The sequence below is a fragment of the Squalius cephalus genome (assembly GCF_949319135.1).
Source record: "Squalius cephalus genome assembly, chromosome: 2".
Lineage (NCBI taxonomy): Eukaryota > Metazoa > Chordata > Actinopteri > Cypriniformes > Leuciscidae > Squalius > Squalius cephalus.
In genome coordinates this window covers 1,059,718-1,072,364 of record NC_137123.1, presented here as the reverse complement: position 1 = coordinate 1,072,364, position 12,647 = coordinate 1,059,718, and the positions used below count along the sequence as shown (strand labels likewise).

General features: G+C 46.7%; 1 protein-coding gene across 1 annotated transcript in view; it reads left to right on the top strand.

Annotated features, from left to right (window-relative positions):
• The window catches only part of LOC307154373 (NACHT, LRR and PYD domains-containing protein 1 homolog), a 63,360-nt gene that overhangs the window by 42,206 nt on the left and 8,507 nt on the right, over positions 1–12,647 (top strand). Inside the window, exons 8-9 of the mRNA XM_079864262.1 lie at positions 6,527–6,573; positions 6,666–7,239. Coding sequence (XP_079720388.1) covers positions 6,527–6,573; positions 6,666–7,239 — 621 coding nt within the window. The remainder of the gene's footprint in view (positions 1–6,526; positions 6,574–6,665; positions 7,240–12,647) is intronic.

The following is a 12,647-nucleotide window of genomic DNA, read 5'->3' as shown; positions in this document are numbered from 1 at the left end:
TGGTGCGCACACACACACACACACTTGCGTTCAAAGGGAGGCTGATGCACACACACACACACACACACACACACTTGCGTTCAAAGGGAGGCTGGTGCACACACACACACACACTTGCGTTCAAAGGGAGGCTGATGCGCACACACACACACACACACACTTGCGTTCAAAGGGAGGCTGGTGTACACACACACACACTTGCGTTCAAAGGGAGGATGATGCACACACACACACACACACACACACACACACACACACACACTTGCGTTCAAAGGGAGGCTGCTGCACACACACACACACTTGCGTTCAAAGGGAGGCTGGTGCACACACACACACACACACACTTGCGTTCAAAGGGAGGCTGGTGCACACACACACACACACACACACTTGCGTTCAAAGGGAGGCTGATGCACACACACACACACACACACACACACTTGCGTTCAAAAGGAGGCTGATGCACACACACACACACACACACTTGCGTTCAAAGGGAGGCTGATGCACACACACACACACACTTGCGTTCAAAAGGAGGATGATGCACACACACACACACACACACACATACACACACTTGTGTTCAAAGGGAGGCTGATGCACACACACACACACACTTGCGTTCAAAAGGAGGATGATGCACACACACTAGGGTGACCACCTGCTAATAAGCCCAAGGGGGGACAAGGGGTATGTTTCTGAGGGACAATGTGGGACACTGCCTGGCGCGGCGGTGCCCCACGGGCAGACTCACTGATAGTGGTTTACCCATTTCTAGCACATACCACCTTACATGGTAATAATGCCCTATTCCCCTAAACATGAGTAATTGCTGATGTATGCTCATGAATAGGCCAACCAATGTGTATTTTTTTTCTAAATAAAGATTCATAATATTTTGAACATTCAATGAATTGACAGATGTACTTCCACTTAAGATTTACTATTTAATTTTATTTATTTTTCATTACAATTTATTCACTTTAAATAAATTATAATATAAAATTATAGGATTAACAGGAATTGTAGTTGCTCAACACCACAGGAACAGTAAAAAAAAAAAGTATTTAAAAAAAATACGATTGACATCGTATTCCCCTCCATGTCCGATTGAGAAGGACGTTTTGCAAAGGTCACAAAAAGCCCTCTCGGTATCCCCCTCAACACCTTTCAGCCACAAATATTCATTTTCCCAGTCTTTCTTGTACCCACACCTTCGCTTTTTAATTGATGATGACGGTGCCTCTCAGACAGTCTCTTTCTCGAATTTTTCGAATTGGAAAGCGCGCATCTAAAAGTTCCTTCCTTCCCAGTGTGTCTGGTATGCGCGTGCGTGCGCTGTCATGACAACAACGAAAAAGTTGACAACAACCTAGTCAGCAGTTCAACTGAGGGGTGGGTGTGGCAACAATAGCGTGCTGAAATGTCAAGTAATGTTCGTTTGTCTGCTTGGGGCTCGAGTATATAGAGCGACCAACTTTTTTTGAGCAAGCATAGATTATGCGTGACACGGTCTCAATTTGCGGGACGCATGAATTGGGCTTCAAACGCTGTGCGCGCACGCGCTAAGCGGGACGGGTGGTCACCCTAACACACACACACACACACACACATACACACACTTGCGTTCAAAAGGAGGCTGATGCACACACACACACACACACACACACTTGCGTTCAAAGGGAGGCTGATGCGCACACACACACACACACACACACACTTGCGTTCAAAGGGAGGATGATGCATGCACACACACACACACACACACTTGCGTTCAAAGGGAGGCTGATGCACACACACACACACACTTGCGTTCAAAGGGAGGCTGATGCACACACACACACACTTGCGTTCAAAGGGAGGCTGGTGCGCACACACACACACACACACACTTGCGTTCAAAGGGAGGCTGATGCACACACACACACACACACACACTTGCGTTCAAAGGGAGGCTGGTGCACACACACACACACTTGCGTTCAAAGGGAGGCTGGTGCGCACACACACACACACACACACTTGCGTTCAAAGGGAGGCTGATGCACACACACACACACACACACTTGCGTTCAAAGGGAGGCTGATGCACACACACACACACACACTTGCGTTCAAAGGGAGGCTGGTGCGCGCACACACACACACACACTCTTGCGTTCAAAGGGAGGCTGGTGCACACACACACACACACACACACTTGCGTTCAAAGGGAGGCTGGTGCACACACACACACACTTGCGTTCAAAGGGAGGCTGGTGCGCACACACACACACACACACTTGCGTTCAAAGGGAGGCTGGTGCACACACACACACACACACACTTGCGTTCAAAGGGAGGCTGATGCACACACACACACACACACACTTGCGTTCAAAGGGAGGCTGGTGCGCACACACACACACACACTTGCGTTCAAAGGGAGGCTGATGCACACACACACACACACACACTTGCGTTCAAAGGGAGGCTGGTGCACACACACACACACACTTGCGTTCAAAGGGAGGCTGATGCGCACACACACACACACACACACACTTGCGTTCAAAGGGAGGCTGGTGCACACACACACACACACACACACTTGCGTTCAAAGGGAGGCTGGTGCACACACACACACACACACACTTGCGTTCAAAGGGAGGCTGGTGCACACACACACACACACACTTGCGTTCAAAGGGAGGCTGGTGCACACACACACACACACACACTTGCGTTCAAAGGGAGGCTGATGCACACACACACACACACACACTTGCGTTCAAAGGGAGGCTGGTGCACACACACACACACACACACACACTTGCGTTCAAAGGGAGGATGATGCACACACACACACACTTGCGTTCAAAGGGAGGCTGATGCACACACACACACACACACACTTGCGTTCAAAGGGAGGCTGATGCACACACACACACACACACACACACACACACACTTGCGTTCAAAGGGAGGCTGATGCACACACACACACACACACACACACACACTTGCGTTCAAAGGGAGGCTGGTGCACACACACACACACACACACACACACTTGCGTTCAAAGGGAGGCTGATGCACACACACACACACACTTGCGTTCAAAGGGAGGCTGGTGCACACACACACACACACTTGCGTTCAAAGGGAGGCTGATGCACACACACACACACACACACACACACTTGCGTTCAAAAGGAGGCTGATGCACACACACACACACACACACTTGCGTTCAAAGGGAGGCTGGTGCACACACACACACACACTCTTGCGTTCAAAAGGAGGCTGGTGCACACACACACACTTGCGTTCAAAGGGAGGCTGATTCACACACACACACACACACACACTCTTGCGTTCAAAGGGAGGATGATGCACACACACACACACACATACACTCGCCTTCAAAAGGGAGGATGATGCACACACACACACACACACACACACACACTTGCGCGTTCAAAGGGAGGATGATGCACACACACACACACACACATACACTCGCCTTCAAAAGGGAGGATGATGCACACACACACACACACACACATACACTCGCCTTCAAAAGGAGGATGATGCACACACACACACACACACACACACACACTTGCGTTCAAAGGGAGGATGATGCACACACACACACACACACACACACACTTGCGTTCAAAGGGAGGATGATGCACACACACACACACACACTTGCATTCAAAGGGAGGATGATGCACACACACACACACACACTCTTGCGTTTAAAGGGAGGATGATGCGCACACACACACACTCGCCTTCAAAAGGAGGATGGTGCACACGCACACACACACACTCTTGCGTTCAAAGGGAGGCTGATGCGCACACACATACACACACACACACACACACACACACACACACTCCTGCGTTCAAAGGGAGGCTGATGCACACACACACACACACACACACACTCCTGCGTTCAAAGGGAGGCTGATGCGCACACACACACACACACACACTCTTGCGTTCAAAGGGAGGCTGATGCACACACACACACACACACACTCCTGCGTTCAAAGGGAGGCTGATGCGCACACACTCACACACACACACTCTTGCGTTCAAAGGGAGGCTGATGCGCACACACACACACACACACTTGCGTTCAAAGGGAGGCTGATGCACACACACACACTTGCGTTCAAAGGGAGGCTGATGCACACACACACACACACACACTTGCATTCAAAGGGAGGCTGATGCACACACACACACACACACACACACACACTTGCGTTCAAAGGGAGGCTGATGCACACACACACACTCTTGCGTTCAAAGAGAGGATGATACACACACACACACACACACACACACACACACTTGCATTCAAAGGGAGGATGATGCGCACGCGCACACACACACACACACTCGCCTTCAAAAGGAGGATGAGATACACACACACACACACTCTTGCGTTTAAAGGGAGGATGATGCACACACACACACACACACACACACATACACACACACTTGCGTTCAAAGGGAGGCTGGTGCACACACACACACACACACTTGCGTTCAAAGGGAGGCTGATGCACACACACACACACACACACACACACACACACACACACTTGCGTTCAAAAGGAGGCTGATGCACACACACACACACACACACTTGCGTTCAAAGGGAGGCTGGTGCACACACACACACACTCTTGCGTTCAAAAGGAGGCTGGTGCACACACACACACACTTGCGTTCAAAGGGAGGCTGATGCACACACACACACACACACACACACTCTTGCGTTCAAAGGGAGGATGATGCACACACACACACATACACTCGCCTTCAAAAGGGAGGATGATGCACACACACACACACACACACACACACTTGCGCGTTCAAAGGGAGGATGATGCACACACACACACACACACATACACTCGCCTTCAAAAGGGAGGATGATGCACACACACACACACACACACACATACACTCGCCTTCAAAAGGAGGATGATGCACACACACACACACACACACACACACACACACACACACACTTGCGTTCAAAGGGAGGATGATGCACACACACACACACACACACACTCTTGTGTTTAAAGGGAAGATGATGCGCACACACACACACTCGCCTTCAAAAGGAGGATGATGCACACGCACACACACACACTCTTGCGTTCAAAGGGAGGCTGATGCGCACACACATACACACACACACACACACACACACACACACACTCCTGCGTTCAAAGGGAGGCTGATGCACACACACACACACACACACACACTTGCGTTCAAAGGGAGGCTGATGCACACACACACACACACACACACACTCCTGCGTTCAAAGGGAGGCTGATGCGCACACACACACACACACACACTCTTGCGTTCAAAGGGAGGCTGATGCACACACACACACACACACACACTCTTGCGTTCAAAGGGAGGCTGATGCGCACACACTCACACACACACACTCTTGCGTTCAAAGGGAGGCTGTTGCGCACACACACACACACACACTTGCGTTCAAAGGGAGGCTGATGCACACACACACACTTGCGTTCAAAGGGAGGCTGATGCACACACACACACACACACACACACTTGCATTCAAAGGGAGGCTGATGCACACACACACACACACACACACACACTTGCGTTCAAAGGGAGGCTGATGCACACACACACACTCTTGCGTTCAAAGAGAGGATGATACACACACACACACACACTTGCATTCAAAGGGAGGATGATGCGCACGCGCACACACACACACACACACACTCGCCTTCAAAAGGAGGATGAGATACACACACACACACTCTTGCGTTTAAAGGGAGGATGATGCACACACACACACACACACACACACACACACATACACACACACTTGCGTTCAAAGGGAGGCTGATGCACACACACACACACACACACACACACTCTTGCGTTGAAAGAGAGGATGATACACACACACACACTCGCCTTCAAAAGGAGGATGAGATACACACACACACACACTTGCGTTCAAAGGGAGGATGATGCACACACACACACACACATACACTCGCCTTCAAAAGGAGGATGATGCACACACACACACACACACACACTTGCGTTCAAAGGGAGGATGATGCACACACACACACACACTTGCGTTCAAAGGGAGGCTGATGCACACACACACACACACACACACACACTTGCGTTCAAAGGGAGGATGATGCACACACACACACACACTTGCGTTCAAAGGGAGGCTGATGCACACACACACACACACACTTGCGTTCAAAGGGAGGATGATGCACACACACACACACACACACTTGCGTTCAAAGGGAGGATGATGCACACACACACACACACACACACACTTGCGTTCAAAGGGAGGATGATGCACACACACACACACAAACACACACACTTGCGTTCAAAGAGAGGATGATGCTCACACACACACACACACACACACTTTCTTGTGTTTCCTCTAGTAATGAATGTGAATCATGTGTGTGTTTTATAGTGTGGATCATTGTGGAGAGTTCAGAATGACAGCAGGATTACACAAATGTAGGTCTACACACACACACACACACACAATCATTTAGTGATTTATTGTTGATTTGTGTCATTTAGTGAAATGTTTCTCTTCTTGTGTTCAGATGCCTGTGATCTCACACTGGATCCAAACACAGCACACACTCTTCTCATTCTGTCTGATGAGAACAGGACAGTGAAGTGTGTGTTTGAGCGTCAGCCGTATCCCGATCATCCAGAGAGATTTGATGATGTTCCTCAGGTTCTGTGTGGAGAGAGTCTGACTGGACGCTGTTACTGGGAGGCTGAATGGAGCGAATCTGCTGAAATATCAGTGTCATATAAAGGAATCAGCAGGAAAGGAGGGAGTTACTGTGTGTTTGGATCCAATGACAAATCCTGGAGGCTGATCTGCTCTAATAACAGATTCTCTGTCCATCACAATAATAACAGAACTGTTATTCCTGCCGTCTCTTCATCCTCTAAGAGAGCAGGAGTGTATGTGGACGTGTCGGCCGGCACTCTGTCCTTCTACAGCGTCTCTGACACACACACACTCACACACTTACACACACTCAACTCCACATTCACTGAACCCCTCTATGCTGGATTTGGGGTTTATGATTATAACTCCTCAGTGTCTCTGTGTGACATTAAACAGCGTCCTGAGAGAAACACCAGTGATACACACACAACCGGGTGAGTGAAATATACTGTGTCTTAGTGAAGGATTTCTCCAGACTGAATAATAGTTCAATCCTCTGTTCTTCATACATCACTAAACACTAGAGATGCACCATATTGGGTTTGTGCTGATACTCCATATGCTGATATTGCACAACATGTTTTGGCCAGTACCAATAAATACATATTTTCCTTTGTTTTGAAACAACACAGAGTCTCTCCTGTGCAGATGTAACGCTTCTCATCCGACAGCACTCAAATCACAGAAATCACAGACGGACACGGAGAACTGCGTTTCATGCGTTGTTTACTGTAACACAAGGAAAAACATATATCCTCTGGCGACAGTGGGCATTTACACATACATGCATCACCATCTTCAGCATTGGATAACCTTCTCTGCTATTGCTCAAAACACCAAACTGCGACGCAGCGCAAATTTGTCTTAATAGAACAGTTTTAACAGTCGATAAAAAAAATAAAAAAAATAAAAACATACCTGTAACACAAGGAAAAACATATATCCTCTGGCGACAGTGGGCATTTACACATACATGCATCTACAAAAGCAAACAAAAATGAGAGATTCATTTGCGTTTGATTTGAAAAGATGGCGTCAGCCATGCAACGCTCATATTGAGAAAGTTGCATCTAAACTTCACAAAGTTAGTCACATACAATCAACATCAATTTATATATTGTTACATAACATCCACAAACTCTATCTCAATATTATTTGCGAAATTAACAAATGTTTAGTTACAAAAACACTCATTTCAACGGAGCACATTTTACCTACCACCATCTTCAGCATTGGATAACCTTCTCTGCTGGGGGTAGGGGTGTGGTTTCACAAGTGAAAGGACAAATGACCCACTAATTACACATGTCGCCACAAGAGGTCACCAAACAGTTATTAAATGAACAAAACAGTAATTTTGGTGAAAGACATAACATTTATAGAAACATTTATTTCTTTTTTTAACCCTGTTACATCCACCCCTGCTGAATTTCACCAAAATTTTATAAATATCAGTAACAAAATACACACAAAAGGTTCACCAAGACAAGACAGGTTCCAATGAAAAACAACTGCCAACTATCAAAGTATCCCGTAAGGACGAAATGAGAAGAGACTGGCGCCATAGTCCCAACCCACAACTGGCTGCAGGATGCCCATTTTACACCCCACTACCCTGCCACTGATTATACAATACAAGTGTGTACATTTCCTTACAACTTTTAGAAAGAAAAGTAAAAAAAATAAATAAAAAAAAATAAAAAAAACTTGTTCACACGGAATTAGAGCATTCACAAACAAAAATCTTGTTAACTTTTAACACTACTCTCGAAGAGCTTGAACAACTGACTTACAAATGGTTTTAACATAACCTTTAGGGTCATAACTTAGATCTTGTCTTGACATAGTATATATCAGTCTGTTCACCGGCTTAACAATACGTCCAAATCGAGATGTCACTCGAGCAAATCCAAGTGATATGTCATCATTGAGTTGCTCTTGAACCGACTGACTACCACTTAGATCACACTGCAGGTCTGGTGGTGTAGCAATAACAGAAGACTGCTCTGGAAGAGTAGTAAATCCAACTGACATTCCTTCCATCCCATCAGAATCATCGGTTACTTTGACAGGATGAGACACTTCGCTGGATAAATCAGGACCAGCTCGATCAGAATTATCATCAGGTAACTGAGAAACCCATTCCAGAGTTCTATCGACACAGTCAGTGACACATGAGCCCGAACAGGCCGCTTCTGTGCGTTCACAGACATCAGATTCGTCTAATGTAGGCAAAGATTCATCCGGAATGGGGACAACACTCACATCAACATTAAGACTTGCATTGACAGGCTCATCTGAACAACTACCATCAGAAACACCATCAACAGTATTCTCATCCTGACTGCACAAATTGGTATCATGCAAAGGGGGATTCTCAATTGATGAAGGGTCATCAACGTCGGCATTACTAGAAGAGGGCAGAGATCCTGAATCATTATAGCGAATACCAGTCACTGGAAGAAAGTTGGCCAATAACAACAAATTACGGTGAACTACTTTTTCCTGACCAGTGAAAGTATTCTGAATTCTGAATGTGTGTGTGCTAGGAAATTTTTCAATCACAGTATACACAATTGATTCCCAACGATCAGCAATTTTTTTCTTCCCCCTTTCAGCACGGTTTGCCAATAGCACGCGATCAGAGACGCCAATATCAGACCCCTTTGCCTTTCTATTGTACAACACAGCATGGCGGTGTTGCTCCTTAGAAGCGAGTTTTTGAGCTATGTTCATAGCTTCAGAAAGATCCTTTGACAAGGTGGACACATACTTAGAGAAATCTGATAATGTGGAATCACTCAAAACACTTCGAAACATCATATCCACGGGCAGACTGGGGACCCTCCCAAACATGAGATAAAAAGGGGCAAACCCTGTAGTCTCATGCACTGTACAATTATACATGAAAGTGAGAGTCTGTAACCGTCTTGGCCAATCATGTTTTTCGACAGGGGGTAATGCACGAATCATATTACCAAGCGTCCTGTTGAAACGTTCAACAGCACCGTTTCCCATTGGGTGATACGGGGTTGTATGAGATTTCTTTACACCTGAAACTTTGAGAAGTTCACTGATGAGGTTACTTTCGAAAGTAGCTCCTTGATCGGAGTGAATTCTCTCCGGAAACCCGTAGATACAGAAGTATTTATCCCATAGAACCCTGGCTACCTCCTTGGCTGATTGATTTTTACATGGGAAGGCCTGTGCCAGTCTAGTGAAATGATCAGTCACAACAAGGACATCAACAGATTTGTTTTGTGAATTTTCTGCTGACCAGAAGTCAATGCAGACAATCTGCAGAGGCCTGCCGGACTGTATATTCGCCAGAGGAGCTCTGCCATCTGGTTCAACAGTCTTACTGACGACACATCGCTGGCAATGACACACATATTCACGCACATCCCTGTCTAAATGCAACCAGAAAAACCGTTGTCTCACCAGGCTGAGGGTTCTGAACTGACCCTGATGACCTGCGAGGTCATGAGTGCCTTTCATCACCTCAGCTCTGAGAGAGTCGGGTACCACAAACTGAAATCGCTTCATCCTCATCAAGCTGTCCCTAGACACCCTGTAAAGCACCCCATCGACAATCTTAAGTTTCTCCCAATGCTTCAAATATCTCACAACTGCAGCAGGCTCATTTGCTCTCTCTCTCCTCGAAGGCCTACGGCATCTCTCAACATACTCCAAAACACGAGAGAGAATTCTGTCACTGTGTTGTTTGTCACAAAGTTCCTTCACCGAATAAGCAGGGGAAAAATCAAAATCAATGTCGACCATCTGGGGCAAACTCTGCAAAGTTGTCAGAGCGCGGACTCACACACCAGCTTCCCACTCATTGTGAGACTGCAGGACCGCTGAAACAACATCACTTGGCACAAATGTAGAATTCTGGACGACAGAATTAATGTGAGTGAAATGATCAGCACCATTCACTGCCTGCCTAAAAGCATTCTGCACAGAGCCATCAGACATCTCCTTCATATTGCACCTAAGTCGAGCAAACGATTCATTCAGCAACCTGTGACCCACATTCACAAAGGGCACACGGCTCAAAGCATCAGCAACTGAATTCTGAGAGCCTGGGACATATTTGATGTCGAAATCATAACTGGCTAACTTCGCCACCCATCTCTGCTCACAACAATCCAATTTTGGCTTGGTCATAATATGGGTCAGCGGATTATTATCAGTGCAGACAGTGAATTTGGTACCTCTTAGCCAATGGCTAAACTTGTCACACACTGCCCATTTTAAGGCCAGAAATTCTAATCTATGAGCAGGATAGTTCCTCTGAGACCGAGACAGCGATTTACTAGCGAATGCGATTGGTCTAGCAATAGTGTCGCCCTCTTGCACTTGAGAAATAACAGCCCCAATGCCATCCAATGAAGCATCAGTGGAAAGCACAAAAGGCTTATCAAAGTTCGGATGTGCTAGAACCACACTATTAAGAAGGGACGACTTTAACATCTCAAAGGCCCTGACATGGTCTCCAGTCCAGTGCTCACGACTCAGCTTATGGGCCTGTGAAGATCTCTTCAATCTCCAGCCTCCCTTAGACTTCCTTGTCTGTCCTGTAAGCAATTCAAAGAGAGGTCTAGCAATGGATGAGTATTTGGGTATGAAATGTTGGTAATAGTTTACCATGCCAAGAAATGACCTTATATGTTTCTGACTTGGAGTCACACCATCCTGTTCCATCAGATCAGTGCAAGTCATTCTTGCAATACTCTCAACTTTACAAGGGTCAGTAGAGACACCCATCTCATTAACTATGTGCCCGAGAAATTTCACAGATTTTTTGAGAAAATAGCATTTCTTTGGAGACAGCTTCAAGTTGTGCCCACGCAATCTGCTAAAGACCATTTCCAGTCGCTCCAAAGCAATCTTCTCATCAGGAGCGAAAACGAGAAGATCGTCAAGATAACAGAGGAGACTTAAGAAGTTCTGATCACCAAAAATTGCAGTCATCATTCTCATAAAACTACCAGGACTATTACATAAACCCTGTGGAAGGCGGTTATATTCGTATAGCCCCATCGGGGTTGTGAAAGCCGAGTATTTCCTGTCATCAACATGCAAGGGCATGTTGTAAAATCCCGATGTGAGATCCATGGAGCTGAACAAACAATTACCACCTAGTGCAGCCAAGCAATCAGCCTGGTGGGGAAGTGGGTACGCATCTTTGTACGTTCTTTTATTCAGCCACCTAAAATCAGTGTAGATACGTAGATCCCCATTCTTTTTCCAAACCAGCACCAGTGGAGAGGCAAATTCGCTGGTAGACTTCCGAATTATCTCTCTCTCCTCCATCTCATTAAGTACTTTGCGAAGAACCTGATACTGACTCGGGGGCACTCTCCGATATGGCAAACGAAAAGGTCTGGCATCAGTGAGGTGAATTCTGTGCATGAATCCCTCAGCCTTACCACAATCAAGATGATGGCGGGAGAAAATATCCTCGTACTGCAAAACGAGGTCCAGAAGTTGTTTCCGACAACCTTCAGAAACTTCACATGAGTCAATGTCCAACCCACCCAGACCAACACGCAGCAGATGCTCATTTAACGCATTCTCCCCTCTATCCTGGCTTGATGTGGAGTCAGCCACCTGAGAACAGCTCAACAGAGGAACATCTTTACCAGTAGGTACAACATCTTCCATATCTTCAAGTGCCACACATGCAAACACATCAGCAATCTTTGCATTACGTCTCAACAAAATTTGCTGATGAGACATGTTAATGAGCTTTAGTGGCACCCATCCGTCACCCCACAAAGGTGTGACAAGTCTAGCCACTAACACATGTCTGGGAGCTGATCTGGAAGTAGTAGGT